The sequence below is a fragment of the Molothrus aeneus genome, chromosome 25, assembly GCF_037042795.1.
Source record: "Molothrus aeneus isolate 106 chromosome 25, BPBGC_Maene_1.0, whole genome shotgun sequence".
NCBI lineage: Eukaryota > Metazoa > Chordata > Aves > Passeriformes > Icteridae > Molothrus > Molothrus aeneus.
In genome coordinates, this window is record NC_089670.1 from 6,325,563 (window position 1) to 6,352,853 (window position 27,291).

General features: G+C 38.8%; 2 protein-coding genes across 10 annotated transcripts in view; one reads left to right on the top strand and one right to left on the bottom strand.

Annotated features, from left to right (window-relative positions):
- The first annotated feature begins 521 nt into the window (after positions 1-521).
- On the top strand, positions 522-3,094 carry LOC136566531 (nucleoside diphosphate kinase). Its single transcript, XM_066565713.1, has 5 exons — positions 522-654; positions 849-981; positions 1,512-1,613; positions 2,306-2,418; positions 2,858-3,094. Exons 2-5 carry the CDS (start codon positions 853-855, stop codon positions 2,973-2,975), a joined length of 462 nt encoding a protein of 153 aa, XP_066421810.1. The 5' UTR covers positions 522-654; positions 849-852; the 3' UTR covers positions 2,976-3,094.
- A 429-nt stretch (positions 3,095-3,523) lies between these two features.
- MBTD1 (mbt domain containing 1) overlaps positions 3,524-27,291 on the bottom strand; it is a 35,254-nt gene continuing 11,486 nt past the window's right edge. For 4 of the 9 annotated variants that reach the window (XM_066565707.1, XM_066565705.1, XM_066565704.1 and 1 more), the window contains 11 exons: positions 23,350-23,467; positions 22,577-22,711; positions 22,041-22,129; positions 20,514-20,748; positions 19,275-19,330; positions 18,909-19,013; positions 17,948-18,101; positions 15,450-15,532; positions 14,907-15,141; positions 14,230-14,307; positions 3,524-7,423 (listed from right to left, as the gene is read on the bottom strand). In XM_066565707.1, coding sequence (XP_066421804.1) covers positions 7,305-7,423; positions 14,230-14,307; positions 14,907-15,141; positions 15,450-15,532; positions 17,948-18,101; positions 18,909-19,013; positions 19,275-19,330; positions 20,514-20,748; positions 22,041-22,129; positions 22,577-22,711; positions 23,350-23,467 — 1,407 coding nt within the window. In that variant the 3' untranslated portion in view covers positions 3,524-7,304. The remainder of the gene's footprint in view (positions 7,424-14,229; positions 14,308-14,906; positions 15,142-15,449; positions 15,533-17,947; positions 18,102-18,908; positions 19,014-19,274; positions 19,331-20,513; positions 20,749-22,040; positions 22,130-22,576; positions 22,712-23,349; positions 23,468-27,291) is intronic. The other 5 variants (XM_066565709.1, XM_066565708.1, XM_066565706.1 and 2 more) reach the window with 3 other exon arrangements.

Genomic DNA, 27,291 nt, shown 5'->3' on the forward strand with positions numbered 1-27,291 from the left:
GTGCTTATCAACTAGGAAAGGGCCAAGCAGTAAACATCATAAAAAGTAACAACACACTCCCTGCTTCATGTTGTGACACGCGTTCAGGGACTGTGAGGTTTTGACACTTGGCAGCTTCATCTTCCCAATGAAATTATCAATAATGTTCCTGTGTTATGGGTTCCACATCACTTTTCTGTGATAAATATGCTTTTAAAGAGCTGTAGCCGTGCTGTGCAGTGCAGCCTGGTTGGCAGGACCAACCCTCAGGCCGCGGGGATACCTGAAAGCAGCCAACCCAGCAAAAAATTAGTAAAAATTTATTTAGTTGTGTTAAACATCCGCCGTCGTTTCAGCGCCTTAAAGGCTTAAGCCACAGTTGCTGCGTCTGTAAATAACCCTCGAGGCGGCGGAGGCGACAGGTGCGGCCAGGACTGGCCAAGAGCCACCCCTCGATCCCTGGGCCCGGAAGCGGCCGCTCTCCTGTCTAGTCCCACCTCATCCCGGCCCGGCCCGGTTCCGCTTGGCGCTGGCGATCCCGCCCCCGAAGCGCCGCCGGCCCGGCGGCTCCTCCTCTGCGCGGGGCGGGGGATCTGCGGCGTGCACGCCTCCTCCTGCGCCTCTTCCTCCGGCGGCAGTAGTGCGGAGGGAATCGGTGGCGGCAGCTCCGGATAGGTGAGTCCGGGCTGGGTCGGGCCCCGCGCTCCAGGGGCATGGGGGGTGCAGGCGGAGGGGCCCGGCGGGGCTGGGCCGGGCTCGGTGGGGCCGGGGGGACATTCCGCGGCGGTGCCGCGTGGCAGGGCGGTACCGCCATGGCCGTCGCCGACCTTGAGGCCGCGCGTCCCCTCACGCCGCGCTCCCGCCCGCAGCACCATGGCGGGGAACGGCGAGCGCACCTTCATCGCCATCAAGCCCGACGGCGTCCAGCGCGGGCTGGTCGGGGAGATTATCAAGCGGTTCGAGCAAAAAGGGTTCCGGCTCGTAGCCATGAAGTTCGTACACGTGAGTGCCCACGCCTTGCCCCCCAGCCCTGTCCGTGCCCTGCCCGAGAAGGGCCCATCACACCCACACCGAGAATCTCCCCTTGCGGCTTCTCCTGGGGCAGAACTGGGATCAAATGGCGGATGTGCTGGAGCGCGCGTCAGGCCCTTCTTCCTCCCCGGCACACGGCTTCTACCCTTTCCAAAACCAGCGAATTTTGCTTCAGAGGTTTAATGCAGCCCGATTGAGAGGTGGAATGGCGTAGGCTGAAAGGTTGTGTTGGGTAACATCACCCCGGGACCCCGTACTCTGCTTATTGCAGAGGCTCACTGCCGTGCAAAGAAATCATATTGACAATTCCCAGCACAGCCACAAAGAATTCCTTTAATATTATAGCAGGAGCTCCCACTGATACACACAATAGCACTGCAGCATTGTTGGTAACATTAATTGTGAATCTAATCACTAACGCCATAGTCTTACACCTGTAACACCTTTTGTTCAATGACATGCAGAAAATGATATTTAAAGTTAAATCTGTCCTTTTGAAGGCCTCTGAAGACCTTCTCAAACAACATTACATTGACCTGAAGGACCGCCCCTTCTTCCCTGGCTTGGTTAAATACATGAACTCTGGACCTGTTGTAGCCATGGTAAGTGACTTCATTTTAGTTTAAGATTACTTTCTTGAATATATTTTTCTTGCTCTAAAAATTATTAAGACTATTCAGAGATAGTGCTGCAGAAATATTTTTTTAAACTACCTTGTTCTGATAGTGGCAAATGAAAAACTTAAGACAGTGAAATTACTATACAGTAAGAAAAGCGCACACATAAAATGGGTATTAAAATGCCCAATGTATAAATGTATAAAGCAAAATTCCTGAAAGCAAATCTTCTGCACCAAAAAATCTGTTTTGGGCAAAAAAAGGTCAGGCACTCTGACACAAAACTTCTGTGTCATTAATTTTTACATTCCTCCCAAAACAAGGTACTTGCTCTAGTAGCATCTCCTGGTGTGATAATGATGGAGAACACACAGCAGGGTGTCTCTGTTCCACCACAACACAAAAGGTTGGGAGTTCACTTTGTACATTAACTCTGAGGCTTGGTAAAGTATCTCCTTCACTGCAGTAACAAGGTTGATAGTCCTTTTTACAATTACTTCCAGTTCATATGTTTTTTTCCCCTGTCACCTTTACAAGCCCAAGACATAATCTAGGCAAGATTAATATCTTTAATGGTAGAACCTTTGTTTCTTTGCAACGTATGGTGGAGCAAAGCTGAACTGTCAGTATTTTGCATAAGCATGGCTTAATAGAATTTTTGTGTTTTTTATCTTAAGGTATGGGAAGGACTCAATGTGGTTAAAACTGGGAGAGTAATGCTGGGGGAAACCAACCCTGCAGACTCCAAGCCTGGCACCATCCGTGGTGATTTCTGCATTCAAGTGGGAAGGTTTGTACCCAGTCTGTTAATTGATAATAACAACTCAACTCCTACTCACTGTTTACCTGCCAACACAAAAACTGTTGGCAGTCTTCTATTCTGGAAAGACAAAATTGGTGGTAGAGACCTTAGTCTGATTGTATTTTATTTGCAGGTCACAGTGCATACCTGCTACATAGGAAAGTGGTACAAAGCTGACTTTGTTTGCAGTCCAGCTCTTCCCCAAAGCAGCATGTAAGCTCAGGCAGGGGCTGTTGCAGAACAGTAGCTCTAGAGTGACCCTGATAGGCATAATTAGCTCTTGGAGGGGTGGGGTGTTGAAACACTCTACCTGAAATAACAGCAGTAGTCTCCCCACTCTAGATGCTTCATCCACATTTTTGCAAACTGAGAACAAGGCTGCTGGAGGTGTATTTTTATAGGGATCAATGTTTGTCTCCTTCCACAGGAACATCATCCATGGCAGCGACTCTGTGGAGAGTGCACAGAAGGAGATCAACCTGTGGTTCAAACCTGCAGAGCTCATTGACTTCAAGCCCTGTGCACACGACTGGATCTATGAGTGATGGGTTCCCACAGTGATTTGTGCCTTCCAACACCTCATCTCATTCCAGCTGCTGCCCTGGGAGCAACCACAGTTATCTTAGTGCTGAAAGTGACTGTCAAATAAATGGGTGTGAACTAATTCCTTGTGGTGCATTTACTTACAACAGACCCCCTGTTCAAATACTCATAAAAGTCATTTTAATCATTCAGAAGCCACTGACATGTGACCCTGGCAGAGCTGTTGGACTCAAGCAGCAGCAAATTTGCAGAGGGAGAGCTGAAGTGAGGCTGGAGCTACTTCCGACACTGCTAGAGGAAAAAAGGGATACCACAAAATTTTCCTCCTTACACAAATATTAATACTAAATGAAAGGAGACTGAGTGCAAAGCTTGCTCTCTGAAATGCTTATTAAATTCACCTTCTCTTATCAAATCCCTTACCTTGTGCTCAGGGCCCCAACACGATTTGTTGTCACACCAACGTACTTAAAATACTCAGATTATTACAGATTGTGGGTATTTTTAATAAGGTTAAGAGTGTAAGCAAAACAATCACTATTCAGAAAAAGACTTTTTATCATTTTTATTTTGTGTAAAAAAGGCAAATTTAGTGAATTATTTTCATCTTGTACACAAAGTTATGATTTTAATGCTTTTCACATCCATGCTGAAAATCCGCAGTCTTGTAAAAATGAAAGTAACATTAATTTTTCCAAAAGCATTTTTTCACTGAGTTATGTACATTGCATGAGAAAGCTTTAAATACTCCCTCACTGACCACACAAATTACCAAGAAAATAAAAGATTAAATTTGTACAGATATTGATCTATATATCAAATACATACAGAAATTATGTAAAAACCCATTTGTTTATTCTTGATTCTTGCCCCAACATTTTCCCAGGGGCCAAAGCTGATGTCTTTTTTGTATAAATGGCTGTGGCTTTTCATTTTAAATATGAAAAAAAATCAAAAGGAAGAAAAAATCAGCTGAAATCACAGTTTTTTAAAATCCCTTCCCAATAAAGGATTGTTACCAAATGTATTAGCACCATCATACAAAGATTGGGGGAGGGTATTCACATCACAGAAAACAACAATAAAAAACCCAAAACAAACACTGAAACCCGTGTTAGCATCCATAGAACAAGGAATCAGTAACTGCTGTAGCTTTCCTCAGATGCAGCAAGGAACAGGTTAAAGAGTTCTACTGAAAATAATGTAATAATCAAAGATCAGCAGAGAGATCTGGAACAAGGACAGCAGCCAAGTCAGGGACAGGGCTTGGGCTGCCTCATGGTCAGAAAAACCTGCTGTGCCCAATGCCAGCATTAGTCCGACCCTATTGAAGGTTTTAGGTGTCCAACATTTGCTGCTTCCTCAGGCAGGTACCACAGCTTGAAAGCCATGAGAAACATCCCAGAGCCACAGGAATGCTTTGCAAAGCCAGGGAGCTGCCACAGGGACACCCCTCAGGTTCTCTGGGGACCACATCCCTGGTAGCACCTTGCTCAGGTTTTCCCTGAGCTGCTCCTCAGCAAGTGAATTCCAGCAGCTCCTTCCGTGGTTTGCTTAGCACAGATGTCACTGTACTTGACAATTACACAACTGAGGCATATTATGAACCCAGAGACACAAAAGGCGTTTCACCGACTGCTGAAGTCACACAGGTACCTGAGAACATAGACCACCTCACAGACTTTAGTGTTTGATGAATAACAGAATATTATAAAGACTGACAGACTTTAGGACAGATTCTTGTAATTCTCCCAACACAGGAAGTGTGTTAAGGACTAATTTTCCCTCTTGACATTTGAAGACCGACTCTGAAATCAGGGATGAGCCGGGGCAATACTCAGTTTAGTGACCGGGCAATGCACCTCACTCATTAACTAGCCCAACCCTCTCTCTACATTATGACACTCTAATTAATGCAACAGTTTTTCTACTGAAGTCAGAAGCTGTTGATGAGAGAAGAAAGCAAGACTGTGAGAACCTTGTTCCAGCTGATGGGACAACCTGCAAATTGTTGCATTAAAAAAAAAAAAAATCAATAGTGCTATACTTACCAAATGAAATCAATGCTTGCAGAGCTGGATTTTACAGCAGATTAAATTGAGAACACAGGAAAACAAGAAAGGCTCAAACTGTCACTACAATGGTCTTTAATCCTAGTTCTCCAATCTAGGCTGTTGTCTATTTTGATGTTCAAAATAAACATCATGGGTGGGTCAGAATCTGAGATAAGCTATTTGAAGACTACCAGGTCCAACAAAGTCCTTTTTATGGCTATTTTAGGGAGCTAAAATGCCTTTACCACCTGAAGTTATAGATTCTTGTAATCAGATTAACAGATTCTGTCAATAGAAGAAGCTGTTGTTAAAAACAGGTCGTAATTTAAGAAATTTTACCAGTAAGGGAGGAAAGAATTCCAGACATTCCTACATTATACAGCACATGCTTTACTTCCTGTAGTAAATACAAAACTTTACATAATTAACCCCCCTTGCATAGAATGAGGTAAACCTGTGTATATCACCAATACTATGTACCCAAAGTTGGAGCAATATGTTAGAAAATAATCAAATTGCTGGTTTTCAACTTTCTATGCACTTTTTTTTTTTAAGCTCAAACAACAATATACAAAAAATGGTCTCCCGGGGCTCTGTGTGTTGATATCCTTAAAACATTTCTTAGGCTGTAGGATACAGATGTTAATAATTTTTGATCAATTTTTTTTTTAAGCCGTAATTTCTGGTCAAGAGTCAGATGATCATTGTACTGCTCTGAAGGGGACCTGTGAAGACCCAGAAGCACTTACAGAACTTATAATTCCTGAGAGTTTAGTTAATGAACCTTACCGGTAAAAGCTAAAGCTCTTGATGCACATTCTTCCAGTCACAGCTCTGCAGGGCTGATCAACCACCTCACTCATCAACTCCATTTACAAAAATGTACAAAAGTTTAAAATATGGAAAGATAAAATCCAAATAATTAAAAGCTCCTGCAAAAATACTTTGTGCTTAAATGCTCATCATTTTCACCCTTTTATGTGACTTTTGCCTTGTAAAAATCTGGAAGTTGACCAGTTGGGGGGCAATGGGATGCTTGACATGAGACAAGAATTCCAGGCAATAGGCAAATCCAGTTTCTGAATTATAGACTAAAACCATGTGATTCTGATACTGTTCTCAACTCCTGTGTTACACTATTGCAGCAAGACATGAATATTGCAGGTTATGCAGGACTGAACTAATTTTTAATCCACAATGTAGGGCTCCTTTCAGGTCACCTGAAACCATGTGGCACATCATCTGAATGATCACAGATAAATATTTAAGATGGTAAAGAAACACTTAGGGCTTTCTTAATGGGGGAAAAAAAAATCACAAGAATACTCACAAGTTCCTTCCCACTACCAAGGGAATCCTTAGTGACTGTCCATCTAAGCTGCTTCTACAGTCAAAATTCAGAGCTACAACTAATCTTCCAATCACAGAATTTTCTGAAGTTCCAGTTTGGTATAGGGCTCTGTAAACATTTGCTGAAGCATTCCAAGACTACAGACATTCATATACAGACAAGAACTTTATAGATCCAATCCAATGCCCACTGCAGTCGGCGGAGACAAGGCTACTGATATTAATGGGCACTGAATCAGCCCCTAAAAAATGTTAAAAAAACAAAAACCTTATATAAAAAAGGGTATTTTAAACTAAATAAAAACATCTTGAAAATGTAAAATCTTCCTCAGGCGATGGCTCCGTTGCACTTGGGGCTACTCACTGAGTAGAGCTTTACAGGACTGTCTTCCGTATATAATTTATGCCTTTAAATCGGGGCTTTAAAGCCTTATTTTCACAATTAAAAAAACAGAGACGTGACCAGTGCAGTTCACAAGAGTCTAACAGTCTCCCAACTTGTACCAAAAAGGTTCATTTGTTATGACAGTTCATTTGTATTTGCAACTGTATCTTCCTCCAACTGCTTCCCACAATCATGCTAAATAAACTTTAATCTTACAAAAAGACTAGAATTTCAGTTCTTGTTAACAATGCACAATAAATCTGAACTTGAAAATATTACAAAATTCTTTCAAAAGCTTCAAATACAACACAAAAGCGTCCTTTGTTTTTGTTTTTAATAAATTGAAAAATCTTTTTCACTAAAATAGTTTCCACGCCCTTCCAAAAAATTCTGAACTGAGTCTAATTAATCTACATTTAGCAAAGCGCCCCAGGCACAGTCACCTGAACTGCACCATCCAAGTGGGAACAGAATCAGTCAAGTCTTGATGAAAGGTTCTTTTCCTATCACCGATGCTGTGCCCCTCACTCCTGGGAGCTGCCTCAGGGTTCCTGTTTGATGTAATAGCTGGCGGAGCCATTGCTTTCCTGGTCAGACGTTCCCTGCAGGAAGCTGTACTCCTCTCCATCCAGCAACTCCTCCTTCAGCTGTAATGAAGTCACTACAAATCAAAAATTCACATTAAACATCTATATAACTTAAAATGACTTAATATTATTGATATTGAGAGCACCCCAGATTCCCCATTTTCTTATATGGTGCATTTTAGCGATGCTTTAATGCTCAGGATCCCACAGAGAACAGACACACTGTGAGCGCAGATGGAACCGTAAGTTGTACTATAATACTAAGAGATTTAAAATTACTTACAATAATATGTTCTCTACCAGATTTTCTCAAGAACTGAGTATTTTAAACCACTTTAACTTTTAAACCACTTTGCTTCCTATTTAGTCATTATGCAAGTGAAAATGAGATTGGAAATGGCCAACAGTTATCCTACAATTCAAATTACTTCACAAACAGTTATTGCAAGCAGTCTATGTGAGACAACAAAACATATTAGCAAAGATTTCTCAATCCATCAAAAAAAATTTAAGATCCCAGAAGGTAAGTTTCATTAAAACAAAACTATTTTCATACTTTTAATCTTCCCTTCTTTTCTCAAAATTAAATAGAAATGAGATTAAGAGAAAGATATGAATAGCAATGTCACAATTACTTTTCCGCTTTCACTAACAAATAGAGATGATTATCAAAATATGAGCACAATGAAAAGAACACTGAAAACAAAACATGTAAACATTCATTAAAGGTGCAGTAGCCACATTAAAGGGTTGATTATACAGAAATAAATTATTCTCTATGACCAAATGAATGAGAAAAGTATCAAAGTTTATAACTATTCAATATATAGTTTATATACCTTGTCAATGTCTCTTGAAATGCAAAAATATGCAGTGAAAAGAAAACACCCCAACCCAGAACCTGCTGCTACTGATAGCCCTGCAGTAATTATAAGCTGTTTGATTATTCTTATATAAACATTCTATGCTGAAACAAGCTCTTGAGCTAAATAAAAATAAAATTTGAAAATTAAGATAGTAGAAGATGTCAAAAGCTGCTGCAGCATAATGGAAGCCCTCCTCATCTTTCTTTAATAGAATCCTCCTCCCACCTACAGAACTCACGATACCTTCCTTATTTTTTTCTCCCAAATACTTTTCCCTGCATCATGCCCAACTCTGTCCAAGATTCCTGATCTCTGGGGGAGCAACAACATACTGTTTAAATAATAAGACACACAACTGGCTACTTGACTATGCTGCAATGCCTCAGGCAAAGGCTATACAGAGGTCAGGGATACAAACCAACCCACCATGCATGTCGTTTCCCTTCTCTCCCCTGAGCAGGAAGCTCCTGCAGGTACAGGAGTAACAGCAGTTGCCATGATTTGTATTGCCTCTGGCTCATTTGAACCAAAGTCTTAACACTTAGATATTTAATGATATCTTACTTCATTTGTTTATGTTATACAGCTTTTAGCTACAATCCTCCATTAGAAGAGCTTAGTTACAGCTGCGCACCAAACTGCTTGAAAGAAGAAAAAGGAAAACTAATTTAAATCGTCCAACTAAACGGAAAGGAATGCAGATTGGGGAAGGTACTTCCTTTTTACATCGTCTCAGTGATTTGCCAGGACACAGAGACACACTGTCTGATGCTATGACATTCAAACCTCCCAAAACCAATACAAATAGAGCAATACGCTCCACAGTTGGGTGAATCTCTGGGAACAGTCTCTTCTTCTGCAAGACTGGCTGTACGTCCTTTTTAAAAATGAAGCAGTCCAACAGGTGAATTTTAGTGCTCAAGAGATCATTTCAGACTGAAAGATGCAAAGTACTCAAAGCACCAGGCATTTGCTAGAGAGCAAAACCACATCGTACAAACCAAGGTGAAGAGCTGAACCTTTCTCCTGTGCTCGCGATGATACAAAAGGGGAAAGAATTGGCTTTGAACCCTTACTGAGATCTCCCATGGACAAGAAGTTTCAGAACAGATGCTGTTTTGTTACTAATCTTCCACTGATTCCATTCAAAGCCATGCAAAACATCCCCTGCACTGTGTCTGCATATGTCCTACAGCTACTGCAATATCTGGCAGAATGATGCTGAGGATATGCATATAGTTAATGAGTTCTGGCCAATCTCAAACGTGCTTTAATTGATTAGATGGTATCAACGTGATGCCTCCTTCCCAGAGACTGAAAAGGTATGGTCTTGCTGGTTTCAATCTATATCTATCTATCTATCTATCTATATACATATATATATCTCTTTGGACAATGACAAGGCTAACCACACCACAAACAAAATTAATTTTGTTGAGCCTTAGCAAAATTCAGTGTTGAAAAGTTCCCCTCAATCATAATCCCCTCAACTGATCACTGAGTATCAGAAAACAAGGAACACAGGTGTTTCATAGGAACTGTGAGATCTCATGATACAGAAATTCAGACTGTGTATGTCTTTGCACTAAGGAAATGCAATGCAGATGTAGATTTAGCACAAAAGAACATTTGGGCAGAAATAGATGCTCCAGAACACTCTCCTGTAAGCAAGGCTTCTCTTTGGCACCAAAGGCTGTTAAACATGGCATGTACACATCAGCAGGAACATGAAGTGAAACTAAAGAGTTCCTTCAGAAGTGTTGAGAGGTGTGCAGAACAGAGTAAGGTTTTCCTCAGGGTCTAAAGGTGGCATTTGGGTTCCTTTTTTCCCAGTCTCTTAATGGATAACACATGGACAAGAGAAACTGCTCTGGATGTATTCCAGTCAGTAGAGGGTGCTGACAGGGCAGCCTGCGCAGCCTAAGACAAGATTAAGGGAGTAATCAAGCAAATCTGAAGCTAAATCTATCAACCTGGCAACTGTCCTGCAGGGAGAACATCATCCAGTCTGTCTGACAGCTCCTATTGCTAAAATATATTTGTTAGCAATAATTTGCTGCATTACATTGCCAGAGATATGAGGAAAAGGGAAGAGAAAAACTACCAGACGCTTGAAGTGCATTTGTATAATGGAAGATTGATTACATTATGTAAACTATACTTAAAGAAGTTCAAAATTTTAATCGACTTCAATATTACCAATTAATTTTTAAGAGTTTTTCTCTGCTCACTCATATAGATGCACAATTACACTGCTTCAAATATATTTTCTTAGTAATCCACAAAATTTCAAATAACATATTCCAAAGATATTTTCCCAAATAACTGCCTTTTTCTGATACAAAGACAAAATTTTTTATTTACAGCATATGGTTATTTTCTCTGCAAAGGATAATACACAATAATGACCTACTTACATCCAATAGTCCCAGATCCACATTACCATTCAGTTTTACAGGGTGCATTTTTTGTATCTTACCAATTCGCAGAGCCCCTCCGGGATTCTCAGTAACCCATACTACATCCTTCTTTCTCTGAAATTCTAAACCAGCTGCAACCACCTTCTGCTACGATTAATTCACTAACATGGTGCATCAGCAAGAATGAAAAGCTCTCTAGCAGAAAAAATTAAACCAACTGAAATTCAAAGGAAAAAAAAGGGAAAAAAGAAAGATTGGATGAGTCAGCACATGACACCCTGGACCTTAGCCTCCCACTCTGCAGTGAAACACTGCTGTGACCAGTTACCTGTTTGGAGGCTGGGATTGAACTCCTGAATTGAATTCCTGGGAGGCTGGAAAGCCTCAGGGGCTGTCTGTGCTGGAAGGGCTCAGTATGGAGGAGGAATCAACTCATCATCTCCAGAGAAGCTCCTCCACACCTCACCTGCCATGGGTGGCCTGGACATACTGACAGGTTTCTTTCCAACAGGTATCTTCCTCTCTAAACATCAAGTCAAACTAAAAGAAATGCTCAAGTTAAACTGCATCAGGCAACTCTGACTGTTCACTGAGAAATGGCTCTGATTGATATTCACCCATTCTCAAAAACCAGGGCCTGTACAATGGCACCATTTAGTTATTACTGGGAATATTGCTCTCAACAGCCACATTGTAGTCCCTGAATTCTACAGGCTATGGGTAGGACTTCAAGGGCATCGCTTAATACCATGACCCAATTATTTCATGCTCTATCAATGAAACACAAATGCTGTGAATTACTTCTGCGGCAGTTACATTGCAGAGTCACACACACTCCTCTGACTGGACACCCAAGATACCTGGCTCAGTTTCAGGCTGCAGTTGTTTCAGTGTGTGTGCCTAAGAGACAGAAGGATGCTTCTGGGGAAATAATCCTCTCCAAAGTTTATCACCGCTAAAAATACACGCTCTTAATTCCCTTAGAATGGTATTTACCATTTTACCCATAAATACAAGTAACTATTTTACTGCATAGCAAAAAAACTTCTAAAATGCCCTCAAATTATTAAACACTGCATTCACGAAAAAGTGTTATTAAAACATTTCCCACACAAATTACCATGTTTCTCCTTTATCTCTAAGATGCTCCTATTCTGTGCTCAAGGCATGCTCTCTGAGGGTACAAGATCTGTATTGAGGGTACAAGATCTGTATTGAGGGTACAAGATCTGTAGCACAAATCCATGCTTTCAGCTACATCAAAACTGTGGCTGCTGATCCTTCAGTCCTATCAGCACTGTCAGACAGCCCTGAAAAGGTAACTGATTATGCATATTCTAAAGATACCACCCTGCTTAAATATTCTTCTTATAAGACAACTTCAGGATAGCCTTATAGAGAGATTAATGAGGCAGAACGGTGTCTACAGAATTCCAACCTTGAAAATCTAGAGGTCAGATTATCATTTCAGTAACCTTATTCTGATATACACACCCAAGAGGAAGCAGACAATACCAGCAAATATTGCACCCTTCATTATTAATTGTCCCAGCATGCTGGCATGTTACTTTTCAAGAAGTCACCTGCATAGCCTTCTGAGCAGCAGGCACCCAGCACAAAACCATACTCACTGAAACAGTGTCAGAAAGGGAATTGGGGGAGATTCTCAAGTATCCCCAAAAACATTCCCGAAGTGTTTATGATGCAATCAGTTCTGCTTCCCAATGAACATGTGCACTCCCAGTGCCCCCAGGAAGGAGGGGACACTGTAGCAGAAATCTGCATCGTTACACACAGCACAAAATGGCTCAATGAAATCCATGACATCCTGGGCTGTGTTGTGAGCACGTGAGAAAAATGTGTTGAAATAACCCTGCTCTGCTAAAACTAACCTAATTTAAGACACAGAGGTTTTGTAAATCATCTGTGGTGACTTTACATGGTACCATAAAAACATCATGGCTACATTATATGGTTTTGTGACTGAAATAATTTACAAAATAACTTTGCATTTTATTTACAAGTCCTGAACAAGAAAAAGCTTCAGAAGACAGTTTTTGTGTTATTTCTGATGACTCAGCACTTCCGTTGCCATAACTTATTTAGGAAAAACCCATATACGAGGCAGCTGGCTCTAACTGTTCATGATGTCATTCTCTCATCTTCTGGTGTTAAGATTTCTTAGAATTGAGCAAACAGTCCAGAACACAATCAGAAGTTTTCTTTGCTTCCACAGGCAACATTTACCTTAGGTTAGTGAGAAGTGAAGAACAAACTTCCCTAGACTAAATTTTCTAAAGCTAGACTAAAGCTTCCTATGGCACTAAGTAAGATAGATTAATTTTCCAGGTTTGGGTCACACTTACTGTAAGACAGGTAGCAGAGGTATTAGGAAAGGGATAAGGTAAGGAGTATGATGGTCTAGAACAGCTTGCTAAACAAAATCTGCACAGACAGTGTAGAATTATTCAAAACCAGGTCTTACACAAAGGTAATTAACCATAAAGCCATATTTCCCTAGCTTAAAGCAACATCATTCACAGCTTTCCCCAGATATTCTCAAATCAGGAGTTTTCCAGTACTCAAATTCTATTGTAAAAATACTGCTTTCTGAAAAGGATCTGGATTTTACTGTTTATTTCCTCCAACATCAAAAAGGAAAACCAGTGCAATGTTTGAGGCACTTAACAGAAGTTCTAAGAACTTCCGAGACACTTGTTCTATCTGTGGCACTCACCAACCAACTTCTTTTCATCCCCAAAGATCAACACAGCACAGGTTGTATTCTCAATGACTGGGGAAGAAGGTTCCAATTGGCCTTAATAGATCCATTCACAAACTCGCCAGGAAGACAAGGTTTTAATTCCTCACATTAGTTTGATACTACAACAAAACACTCTGGAAACAGGACTAAATTAAGCAAGCTAATTTTACATTTTGACAACTTGATTCCAAGGGAACCAATTAATGTGGAAAGTACCTGAACACTGCAGATTCTTAAAAATGTCATTACTGTGTTTTACTGTCACAAGAACAGCAACATACAGCAATGCTGTTCGTTTCTGAAAGTGATATTACAAAAGCTTAATTTACATAGATGCCCAAACCAAAAACCTGGCAAATAAGTAGTTTTTTTGTTTCAAAGAGAAGCCAGTTGGATGATAATTTAAATTTTCTACACCTCATTCTTTCTGATCCCAGTGACTTGGCTCTTATTCCTTCACCTGTGTTACAGAGAGTAGAGGGAAAAGTGTGTTGATACCTAAGTATTTTGTACAAGGCAGTACAACTACCAATACAGTACACAGCAAATATATTATTTAACTGAAATTATGTCAGAACACAAAATTATTTTAACCATTGTCCATCTACCATTAATAGATTATTATTAGCAACATCTACCCTATCACGAGCTATAAAAATGATTATTCTCAATGAAAAAGTTCTTTTTGTGGCATACTGCACCTTTAAGCATAACACCTGTTTAGACATGTGCATAAAACACAAAAATTTCCAAATAGAACAGGGACTTAGGCAGAGACCACAAACTTTTTAAAGCATCAGGTAAAGTGCAAACACAATTTTGTCACCCACTTTTCTTATGTCCTTTGTACTGTTGTGATTTAGCTTTTTTCTTCTGTTTGGATGAACTTGACTGGCTATCTCTTGATGCTGCAAAAATGAAGAATTCAAAATTTATGCTTTTTAAAAAAAAAAACAACCCCACTTTAAAATGTGTCAAAGCTGTTACAGTTTAAGAATTTGTCCTTAGTGACTGAACAAAGACAGAAATTTACTGTGGAAAATCAATTTGCATTAAACTACTTAACAAGAACTCGCTCATTACCCTCTTATTAAAAAACTGTTTTTGAAATGCTTATCATCAGTTATTATCACTTGATCTGACAGGACAAGTTGTGATGTAACAAATTACATACAGCTTCTGCACAGGCTGAGTTCCACTAATTTAGGAGGTGAAACAGACACACTGACAGTCTTAAAGCAATATAAATTCTCAGCGAACTCCTCCAGAACTGACAAGAAGCTTTTTCCTGGCATCAAGTAAGCATCTTCTGGCATTGAAAAATAGTAAAAAACACTCAGAAGTACTTTAGAAATCAAAGTGGGAAAGATTAGAACTGTCAATTAGAACTTCCAGGCATTAGCAAGAATTTTTTCTATTTTTGTTATGTCTAGGGACCTAACTGGAAAAGGTTAGTAAAATGAGTCCCCATTAAATTAATTTTCATTATTGACAAAGCAGGACTCACACTGTGGCGCTGGAGGCTGGAGCTGGTATCCAGTGAGCTGACACCATCCCACTGGATACAGATCTGGGGACTCACAATCCACCCACTGATCATATTCATCTTCCCACCCATCAAAGTGTATCCTCAGAAGCCGGTGAATAATGCGCGTTACTGTGGCCACACACACCAGGCGAGGCTCCATCAGATCTACTGCCTCCAATTTCATGCCAACATGAAACCCATGGTTTGGAACTTCCTGGGGAAACAAAGAAAGCAAACATCAGTAAACAGACATTCATCAAGATAGTTTAATAAGCACAGTGCTGAAACAGGGATTTCAATCCACTTAATATAGAAAAAAAACAAGTATCATTGACGAAGTTTCCTGGACCTCTGCATCTGTTTAACATTTCAGAGATACCAACCTTTGTTTACTCAAACGATTCTTATCTCTAAAAGTTTTAGCTTTTCAAAGCTGTATTTAACAAATGGGTCCATCCCATGCACTATGCAAAAATGTAAGGAAAACACTAATTCCAGTACAAACACGTATAATTTCATTACCTTATTGAAGAGCTTTACTGGTGCAGCTATTGAGTCAGTTTCCCTGAGGTAGTCAAACCATTTAAAAGGGAGTTTTGCATAACCTGTGAATTTTAAACAACATTTTCATATATCAACTGCAAATTTCACGTGTAAGAACAACAGCAAAAATAGCAAATTGAGAGTGTGTTACAGCTAAAAAAACAACAAAAGTCAAACATCAGTAGCAGAAACCTCCACTCTCTGAGCTTTGATCTAAGGGACAAAAAGACACCTAGATATTGCCCATTTGCAACTAACAAGAAGAATGAAGCACTGGGTAATGTAAAAGATATCATTCAGTTAAGATTAATCACTTAAACTGGAAGTTTTTTGTCCATGCAGATTCTTATCTCAACAAATGCCCTACACAAATGACCCAGAACAGATCACGGAATTGAGAACATCCAGTTTCTTCTTCTTGTGGGGAAATAGCTCCACTATTGAAACACTTAAATTGTCAGGAACAGAATGGTAAGAATAAACAAGGATATTTTAAAAGTTTATTAAAGGTAAAAATAGCAGTAATATGTAGTATGGAAAATTAGAGGATTTTTAAAAGCTATTATAAAGGGAAGAAAATCTCTCAAAAAGATAGGTAGCTGCTACTGAATATGCATAAAACACAGGAATATCTTTTCCTTTGAGCCATTTTAACAACTGCTTAAACTAATAATTCTCTAATTCTAGCTGGAGGAACAATAGCCTTGAGGATTTCTCTGCATCAGTGTGCAGTGATGGACAATCTGAAAATCTGCAGTGCAGTGGGCATGGTGTGGGAGCTACAGGAGAGGTCTGCATCTCACCTCTGTGGGGATAGAAGGCTGCCTGCCACTCTCAGTACCCACAGCCCAAAATTCAATCCCATCCCTCAAAATGCCTAAGCATCTTCTACTGATTTTAGCATGGGATGAAGAAGTTTGGGAGGAATAAGCTTTGTAAAGTCCAATGATTTCACAGCAACTGAAGTTATCCACAATACTAAATGCAACTTGAATAAGAGTGCTCATAGTGGCTATGGAATCTATCCATGAATAGGTGCAGCTAGGGAGTTAATTAATAATGGCAATACTGTATCAGTTCTGCATATTAATGTTTTTCTTCTCAATGTAACATTGCTCTGCTACACTAATATATTTGTACTCAAGTTCATCACACACAGGAAATGTGCACATGGGCCTTGTCAGATCAGGCAGAATTAAGAAGCTGTCCATTTTCCAGCCCATAATTTGGAAAGCAAAGTACCCTCCTCATTGGAGCTAAGGAGCTTTGATCACTTCGGTCCTATTAAAATTGCTAATGTGCATTATGCTCTGTATTTTACTGCTAGTAATTACTCTTCCAAATTACTTTTAGATTATTGCACGTGTGATTTATAATCACCTCTCGCTGTTGACACAGGACTTAGGAAAAACTGCAATAAAAGGGAAATGTACATGGAGCTAAAGAATTAGCTTGCTTGATACAAGAAACACTGTAAGTATCATAAATGTGGTAATAACAACATCCACATTTTGAAAGCAGTGTTTCAAGAGTGAAACCAAAAGGCAAGTTTTTTTCCTATTCTGTCTCATCAGTTCCATATATGTATTTCTAAATTGATTGATACCCATTAATATATAAGCATTTTCTCCCATAAAAACTTCTATTGCAAGAGTCCCTGCACCTCAGATTTTTAAGGGATGCTGGTGCCCATGAATTTCTAGGCAATAAATTCACTAAATGAGCTGACTGAAAAAAAACCCTAAATCTGTATAACTGCACTTTCCACACACTCCAGGGTGCCAGAGCTGTCACTGTACCACAACAAAAAACCATGTTGCATTATACTATAGTTATTACCTAGTAAAATATTTCATTAAATACAAGTAGAAGTCTGCAAGAATGAGAATGGAGGGAAAAAGCCATAGAAAATCATTGTAATCTGTCAGCTGTTATATAGCTATGATCCTCTTAAAAAGTACCAGACCAAGGCAAAAAATGGGAAAAGGGAGGCAAAGTCTTCTGTAGACATCTGCTTGTGAACAGAAAGCTTTTCCTCACAGAGGGTTTATTTACTGTACAGTCCTAAAGCTCAAGTTTGTGTATAGTGTCCCAAAATTTGACTTGCCTAGTTGTGAATTAGCCTGAGATTCTTAACAGTGTTCGTTAATTGTTTTGGTGGGCAGCACTTCCTAACCAGTGACACTTTCTGAAGAGCCCTTTTAATGACTCCCACACTTTCCAGTGACTTAGTGGAATCCTCAATTTCTGATAGCAAATGCAAATTATTTCAGCCAATAATCAATCTAACTTTTTCTAAATGAAAAGTTAGTGACCTCTGGTTTAGATTACTTGGAAGTAAAGCTGTTGTATTTATTTCAGACTTGAGAAAGTCCTAAGAAGTGACCTGAATTTTGTAGGCTGAGTTAAGAAACAAAGCATATGGCACATACAGAATCACTGAGCAGTATTAACAATAAAAGGTGTCAGAATGCTACCTGTACCTCTGGGTGGAGTTAGTTCAATCATGTTAATTTCACAGAAACCAACAGGGAAAATAGAAGGGGAAGTGGCATGGTAACAAAACCAATCAGACCCATCTGCTGCTTCTGAGCCATCAATCCCAATCATAAGATAGCCATCTGCTAATACCTTAGTAAAGAGAAACAAAATTTCACATTAAATACCTTCAGCTGGGTGAGAAAGCTAGAAAGAAAGCATGCCATGTTTCAAGAGTGAAAGCAATTCAATAATAATGGAAGCACACTTAGAAGAACATTCAATTATAACAAAAACCCTCCAAATCATATCTGTCTCCAGGACTGTGAATACAACTGTTACATGTACCTTTGATAACTGCAAAGTTATGAGATGAACATTTCCTTTTTCTGATCTCTAGTTTATTTTTCTTGTGAACAACAGCCCTATTTCTAAAGCTTTATAATTCAGTCTATTCTTCAGCTTGCAAGGATATTCAGTACGCCATTACTCAAAATCATAACAATTCTCCTCACTGGAAAGGTTAAACAATTCAGCTAAGCTGCTTTTTACATTTTCTCTTTTAAAGCAGATTTCACATGGATTGGCTCCCTTTCAATCAAACTAAGAAAGAAGGACAGCCTTAAAAATATCTTCATAAACTTCTGCAAGTCAGCAAGATGAGATCTGGTTTTGAACAGTTGCAAAACACTTGGTACAATTAGCAGAATATTTTCCTGCAAATTCCTCTCACAAATACATTCTAACTAAAGGTAAGGCTGAATTTCCAGAGCTTAAAGTCAAACTTATATGAGCACATTTTCAGAGCGGTTGTATATGAACAATTGACAAACATATCCTATTCACTGTGCAAATGAACTCTCCTAATTTTGGTTTTGAGCTTCTTGTTTCAAGCCTGAATAAAGGTTAGGGGAAAAGGATTCCTCTTCACCTCCCTAAAATGCACATTTGCTTTCTTACCTTTCTGATAGTTGCCACACATATTGCTGAAAGGTTTAGGGGGTCTATAGCTTCCAATTTCATTCCTTCTTTAAACCACTCTCCAGCTGCATCAACCTCTTTTACCTAAAGAATCACAGAACAGCAGCAGAAACAAAGAATTTAATGAGCCTGGAACAAAACATATCCCCACACTGCCAAAACAACAGAATGAAATATCTGTTCTACCACCTCTGCTTATATCAAGGAGGTCAGATTGGATAACACAAGCAGAAACACTTGTCCTGGGCCAGAATGTAAATAAGAGTTTCAGGTCTGGTTTACACACAACAGGAACTGAAGGACCTCAATCAACTCTGCAAAGAGTGTTCTAGCTACTCAACTCACCTTCATAAATAAGTGTGGGGGTGCATCAAAATGTCCATCCTGTTTCTTCGTAATATCTACAAGGAATAATAATAATACTATAATATTGTTCAGAAGTTTTGTTCACAGAGCACACAATATGTTTTTCTGAACATATTAACCAATACCACACAATCACTGGTGTTGGGAGGCCCACAGTTTATTAGTAACGCTACCACAAAAATCCAGAGGACATAATCCATCCGTTTTCCTTGCTGACTTCAACCTGAGCTGCCTCTATAAAACAAACATAATTTATGGAAAAAAAACCCCAATATCCAGTATTTACAAGACCATTTGATTATGTCACAAAATTGATGAAAGTATAACATAGAAGCTTTTGCAAAAAATGGGCAGGTTTAAACTACTTTGCACTATGCTATGACAGAAAATTACATTTTTATATAATTACATATAATCATATATATATATATGTGTGTGTGTGTGTGTCTGTCTATTTATAAATGGTTTCAGAGAAAGTTGAAGCATTAGGAAAACTGAAGGCCTTTCCCTGAAGGGAAGCCTTGTGGAATGCTTTACAGAAATTCTGTCTCTTACAAGAGATGCCAGCTCAAAGGAACAGAGAAATAATAAAAAACCCAGACTTTCTTTTTGTTTGTTTAGAAGCCTGAACTATTTCAAATTTCAATTGCTTTTGTGTTTTAGGTAGCAAAGGCCTTCACTGTGTCCCTTCTATCACACTGTCACTTCACTTTCCCAGCCCATTCCCTAATGCCCCCTAAATCATGTAAATACTACAATTATAAAATATTAGACAGTCTTTAAACTTGCCAGTAAATAGAAATTCTGTTTCTACTAGGATACGTGTCCACATTGCATTGTAGAAAGAAGGAGTTAGATGTGAAGAAACTAGGAATTTGTGGAGTAGGGCTGTAACTCCAGGTATCAGCATGAAAAGTGAAGTTTATCATGCTTGAATTGTGCAGTTAAAAGTTTTTCTACTTTTAGTTTGCAGGCCTCTGTTTATCACTGAATCTTCTAAACACTAAAGGTTATTCTGGCTTTTTCACTGCTGTATAATATGTTAATTGTAATTTTAACTGAAATTCCTGAGTGTCATAAAATTGGTAAAATCCCTGGGCCACATTACATAACATTCTCAAGTATCATTATTCAAAGCAGTTTGACTAATTGTATAAAGCAACAGAACTGCTAAAGCCAGACTCCTCCCAGCCAACACCGCCTACAAACCAAACTTACCAGATCTTTTGAACCTGTGTCCTATACTTCGAGACCAGCCAATATGATGAATGAGTGGGCTGTACATATGGCACCAGAAGTCATCAGTTTTGTCCTCACTCTCTTCATACACCAATCTCAGGCGGCCCCCAACAACACTATCCACCACTGCCACCCTTGTCCGGCAGAGGTGCGTCTTGTCCACTACTTCTACCCTCATGGAAGTTTTGAACGGGTACTGCATACTCTCAGACACCTTGAAACAACACAAAACATACATTCTGTAAGAATATTTTCTGTTTTTCCATTTCCTGTCTTTTAAACACAGTATTGACACACTTCATTTAATTGAAGTACTCGTTAATCATCCCAGAGAAATGACACAACTTATTTGTCTTCTATTTCATTGTAACAAAATATTTCAGAAAACTAAGAACAGATCCTACAATGCCTTAATTGTTTCAAGGTCATCCCTTAAGATGAGATAGCATTCTCACATAAGTTCAAGGAATTTTCAATTGACATAATGAAAGCTTGTCCAGTTGTTAACAATGGCTGAAGTTACCTCTAGAAACAACTTTAACACGAAAAACCTCAAGATTTTTTGTTCTTGCTGTGTCATTCACTCAAAATACAGCATTTTAAAAACAGGATTAAAATGCTTTGTTTTAAGGCATGGAAAACAAACCTTCAAGATAATTAAATCTGGCCATTTACAAAAGTATTTCTTCAAAATACACAAAAGAAAGGAAACAGATGTTAATCTGCCCTGTGAAAACAGACTGTATTAAAAAATCAGCATCTGTCACTTGCCATTTTCATTACCACCTCTCCAAAGGACTGAGATCGTGCCAATTTAATTTGGCTTCCAAGTGAGCCAATTTTAAAATCAAAATTAACAACTGCAGAAAGGCATTTTGGTTGGTTTTAAAACATTACATGCAGTGTAAAGCAACAAATTAAGTCTCATATTTCTACTAAGAACTATATACACCATCATCTCACAATATTGGCAAGTAAACTTCCAGCACACTATACAGCAGCTGCCACACCTGAAGGCATGACTAAGACAGAAAGTAACCTAGTCCAGAGCAGGAAAAAACCACTAAGATTTAAAAGTATGATCTTCATTCCTTCTACATCCATGCTATATTAACATATTCTGTTCAGTTTCTTGAAATAGTGCATGAAACAAATAATTCCTGAATTAGAAAAATCAGTTTTAATTTTTCTTAAATATCACAGGGTAACTCACGAGCACATCTGGGTTTTCTGTGGATTTTTTTAAATGGGATATTTTAAAATTAAAATAGACCAACTAGTTTTTACAGACAGCTATTCTTTCTAGAGCAAAGTTTACCAAATACATACTGACAAGTGTGGACAAAACTGGAGAAGGGATTCCAAGGAAAACTGTATCTAAGGGAAGAAACTACTGTACCTCCTTCCCTGCAAGAGGAACTAATGTGCCACTATAAAATATTTCAGTTCTTCACACTGTGCTGCGGTTTTCTTTACAGAACATCACTGATACCGGATCGGCCTTACCTTCTGAGAAAAGTCAGGAGGAAGTGTTTTGGCACCAGTAAGTCGTTTCACTAGAAAAGCTTTCCAGTTTGTGTATTTGTGTTGGATGCCTGTTGCAAATGAAGGGGAAGAAATAATCCACTGATTTTTAATTGTGCCCATTAAAGACTAATATTAGAGTCTGGAATATGTAAAGAAGAAATCCCAGATTACTATTAAAAGGCCTAGATGACAATAATGACAAAAAGCCTCTTTAGAGAATGAATGCTACCCAAGATTAAATTTATAGGCCAGGGTGAACAACTTAATACCAAAGTATAAATAAAATAAGGGCATATTCCCATAACTGATTAGCTAACTGCTGCCACCCCAGTCTTAAAAGTTTTGAGTCACATCAGATGGGCTACTCCAAGAAAAACAGCATCAGTCAAAAGTTAAAATTATTAATTCATAACTGTTGAAAAAGTTATGGCAAAAGAACATTTTGCTATCTGGATCACGAGCAAATTTAGTTTAATAAAGAGACTTTGAAATCAGTAAGACTTCTATTTACATACTGCGAGGAGGAACTAAGGGCTTCCCACTGGTTGCACACCAACCAACTGGGTGGATGTCAGACCCACAGATGTTGCACCAGAAGTCAAGACTTGAATCATTTTCAAATCCTTCATATCTCAGCAGAGCATTGTAGCCTAAAAGAAAGCATTAAAAAAAAATACAAGAATGAAACAAGATTATAAAATGTTTGAATATTTCTTGACCAATCATCACGTACATTATATTGGTTTTCTAAATGTAATTTTTAATAGCAAGTTGGGGTTTTTTGGCACATTTCTGGATGCTATTCATGCACAGAATTGATTACTTTGATAAATGTGCATGTATTATCATGTAAATCAATTTAAATAAGATTAAAATTATTGAATTATAAACCTTTAGAAATTGTACAAAAGAGGAGAAAATTAATTATGCACAGTATCTGCTTTTTCATATCTTAGATCTGTAACCTTGAATTTTTAACTTTTCACCAGTGATTTGTATAATGAGGCTTCTTGACAGCTCTTATACCATGTCTCCTTTCTGCTCTGCACTAGTCTTACTTACCACACTCTGAGGCAATATTAAAAAAATCAAACCAAGGAAAGACATTCTCAAGCATCACAGCAGCCAGTGTAGAACAGTGACAGCACTACAATGTCTAATCTCCAGACACAGCTCTGCCAACCTGACCAGTGTCAGCATTACTCTCACCAGGTGATTGCTGACTAAAGTACTTGATCTCTTCACATAGTTCTTTTGATTATTTTAATGTCAACTGAAACACATTTACCTGCTAATTTTACAATTCCAGCTATCCAGAAGACTTTGGTAGGTAGGCTGCAGTCAGTGTTTGGAACCTCCACTCGCACTCCTTCTGCAATATCACCCCAGCAAGTCCCCATGGGTGCCTGTCAAGGTTGGGGTTAAAAAGTCATCAGCTCACCATGTGAAAATAGTAATTTTTGGTTATCTCAGTGTTCTACAAGCAACTTAAAAAGACAAAACATTGAACGTACATATAACAAACATATGGTTAGAAACCACTGTTTATATGAGAACCTACTTTTGGTTTGATTTGACAACTATGCGTAATACTGCAATTGTATCCAATTATTTCTGTGTACTTACTGAAAAAAACCTATAGCATTCCAAGTTTAAACAGCAGTTAAGCACAAACTGTACATTCCCAAAGGTCCGTTTTATTCTATGATGTTTCAATTGGGAAGAAACTACTGATGTTAGTAAGAATGGTGGAAATCGCTATGCAATTCTACTTGCAAGAAAATCATGGTACCTGTAGCACAGACATCAAAACCTTTAAATTCTGCAAGTCAGGCATGCTGCTGGAAGAATGCCTAAAAACTATTTCTTTATTCTATTCTGATGATTTATTACGGTAGGGTTCATCACCCACTACTTCACATCCTCTCAGAGGAACAGGCTTTCACATCACCTGCAAGTGATCACTCCATGGAGCAGACAAAAAGAACAGAAGGCTCTGAGTGGCACCTTTTTAATGAACATCAGAAGGAAAGGCACAGCAAGATCCCCCACATGGTCCCATGTGAGGAATATGTTAGGAACAAGAAGGAATATCCGCCTGATGAACTCATAAGGGTTTGCAGAAGCTGGAGATAGAAATTACATTTAGTTTGCTATCTCCAGAAGAACATTTTGTTGAACAGAGTATAATGAAATATCAGTCAAAGATGGTATTGTAGATACCAGAAATGCACAGTGCTGAAGAACCTAAATTCTTAACAGTAACTCAACCGAAGTTATATTGGTAACAAGCTACAAAATTTCTCAGTGTGCAATGAACTTGAGACTACCCAGGAGAGAGAGACTCATATTTTGGGTGTTTTATGACATGTCATATCAATTCTGAGCAAGACAAATTCTTACAGTTCAGAGATTACCCAGCTATCACTGGGACAACTGAAGGAGGGATCCTCTGGCTCTGCACCGTGTCTCATTTACAAAGCTCTCTCAAACCCAGAGAACTGAACCACTCAGTGGAAATAGCCTCCAACTGCACAGAAGCTATGAGTGAAGAAATCTGGATTAATCCTGAAAATGACAATATTGGAATTTTGCTGGCAATCAGCAATTGCCATTAGTAGCACTAGAAGCTGAATTTATGTTAAAAAAAGGAAACCTCTCACTAGTTGAACTATTTGAGATTATACAAAACTTAAAACTAGTTTCAACTCTTAAAGGAAATGTAAGTATGCCAGTTTCTATTCCTGAAGCCTGGTCTCTTCATGTTCTGCTATGTCCCATCTACACCAGTCTAGACCACAGAGCTCTCTTCTGCCAACTGACAGGCAGAGAAAAATCCAACTGAAAAGATGATGGCTTATTTTCACACACAAAATATGCATATACAACTTAAGTCCCATCCTGTGATCACTACCCTCTCTAAATTGACATGTGTAGGTTTTTGAATTGAATTGGGGAAATAAACTTTTCAAACTGCATATCTTAGCAAATCTTCTTGCCCGTATAGAGATACAGATGAGGCCAAACAATCCAAAATAAAAGTGCTGACTAATTTCATAATCCACCTGCACTGAACTGAAGTACATTTTATTGTCTGCTCGTCTATTCAGTTGATTCAGAGAGAATAGTATATCAAAACACTTCTCCTGACATCAACTTAAAATGGAAATTTCATTTCCAGAGTGTGGATTGGTATAGACGGAAATAGCAGAAAGTTAAATTTGTCCTTGTCTGTGAAAACATTGGTTCTGCTAGTTCTCCTACACCAATCCATATGGCTCACCCTTTCATGAAGGAAACCATCCTGTGCAGCATCACTGCTGAAATGTCAGACAATTATACTGTCTCGAGGGATGGTTTACAGCACACCTGCTTCACTGCACTATCTTAATCTCCTTCACTCATTAGGGATATTCTTGAAGCAGGACGACCTGGATAAACCAGGGCTGTGACAGCCATCTTCCTTCATCTCTCCTCTGTCTCATCTGATTAATCAATCAGTGTTTGAACAGTGCTTTTAAAAACTCAAAGTGCACTAGAGAAGTGTTAAGTCTTACTTATCTGCTGACTGAAAGGTGACTGCAGTCTGGATTGGCATAGTGTGAACTAGCAGAACCATCATTTACAGGTAAGAACAAATTTACCTTTCAAACTCATGACGAGATCCACGTCACATCACTCCCAAACAAGGAAGAGCTGGTTCCTGGCTTCCTGCTCCGGGACATGACCTGGGAGGGGTCTATCTCTGAGCACCAAGGGCCTTCTCTGCAAGGTAAGGTGCAGTCAGGAAGGAGCCTGTTTGATAGGAGCACCTAAAGGCCAAGTATTCCACATATGCACCTGAATAAAGAGCTCATACGGCTTAAATAAGTGGCTTCTAGAGATTTTGGATGGCATCAACACTGCCATGATTCCAGACTTTAAATCAAGATTTTAATGGCAAATCCTGATGGTGATGCTACCGATTTGAATTGAATTTGATGCTACCATTGGTACCATGGTGATGCTACCTGAATTGTGTAGAATGCTGAATAGTTCCTGAATTGTACAGAATGCTGAAACTTCGTTTGTGAGCAGTGCTCCAACAGTAGGTAATGCCAGAGGAGAAAACATGCAAAAGGGTTTAAACAAAAACCTTCAAAGCAGAACACTGCCACCCAGTGTAACATCCTGGAAATGCTCCCTTAAATCACTGGATATCGTTAAAAAACAGATGAAATCAAGAGAATGAAAGTATTTCGGCTCCAAATAAAATTCAGGTGGAAGAAAGAACTTTAGGAAATATGCCTCTCATTAGCAACACAATGAAAAGAAAAAATTGTTCTTAATTGTGCATAAAATTGTCCAGTAAGTAGCACTGAGAAATAACTCAAACCACTGTAATTTGCTTTCAGTTGTAGGAATGGTTTGAACGAATAAAAGCAACTATAGAAAAGAGGTAGAGGTTTTAGAGGATAAAAAGTGGAATGCAGGTCAACAATGAGCTCACTGTATGTGACTAAACTATAACTCAATATTTGAAACATTAAATTGAGTTTTTCTCCTTGCAGCAGCTATTGCTGTGTGCCTGATTCATGCAATCTGACAAAATAAAAAAAAGAGGCTGCCAAGTGCACAAATGGGAATTCTGGCATTGTCATGGGCTTCCTGTAGGACATAAACAAAAGCAGTTCCCTACTTCAGTTTACTGAACGCTGAAATCATAGGCATGACCAATCTATTGCTACTGAATTTCATTAGTGTTACTCAACACTCAAGTCTGGAATAAATGTAACATGGAAGCACAAAAAGTACATCAAAATACCTTAAAATTAATTTTTATCATAAAGAGAAAGAACTTCGCAAGATTTAGATACTTTAGTTCTAAAATGTAGCTGTTTTAAATTGAAGAAGAAATAACTTCCCAGGAAAAAAACAAAACCAGAAAAACTGATGTGTGAAATCTACATCAGAGCTGAGATACTTAAGTACTCCAGGTTCTTAAAAAAAAGCCAAATCTCACATCTCACAATTCCTTTAAATTTTCTTTAATACTGATCCTAATGTTCCCTATCAAATATCCATACAGATATACCCAGTATAACCAGTAAATTCAATATATTTTACTGAATAATGAATTTAAGGGTAGATATGACATGATTTTACTGTCAACTCAAAATTTTGATCTTGAACAGAATAAGCTTTATATATTCAATCACACACATACAGGTGTATGAAATTCATAATATGG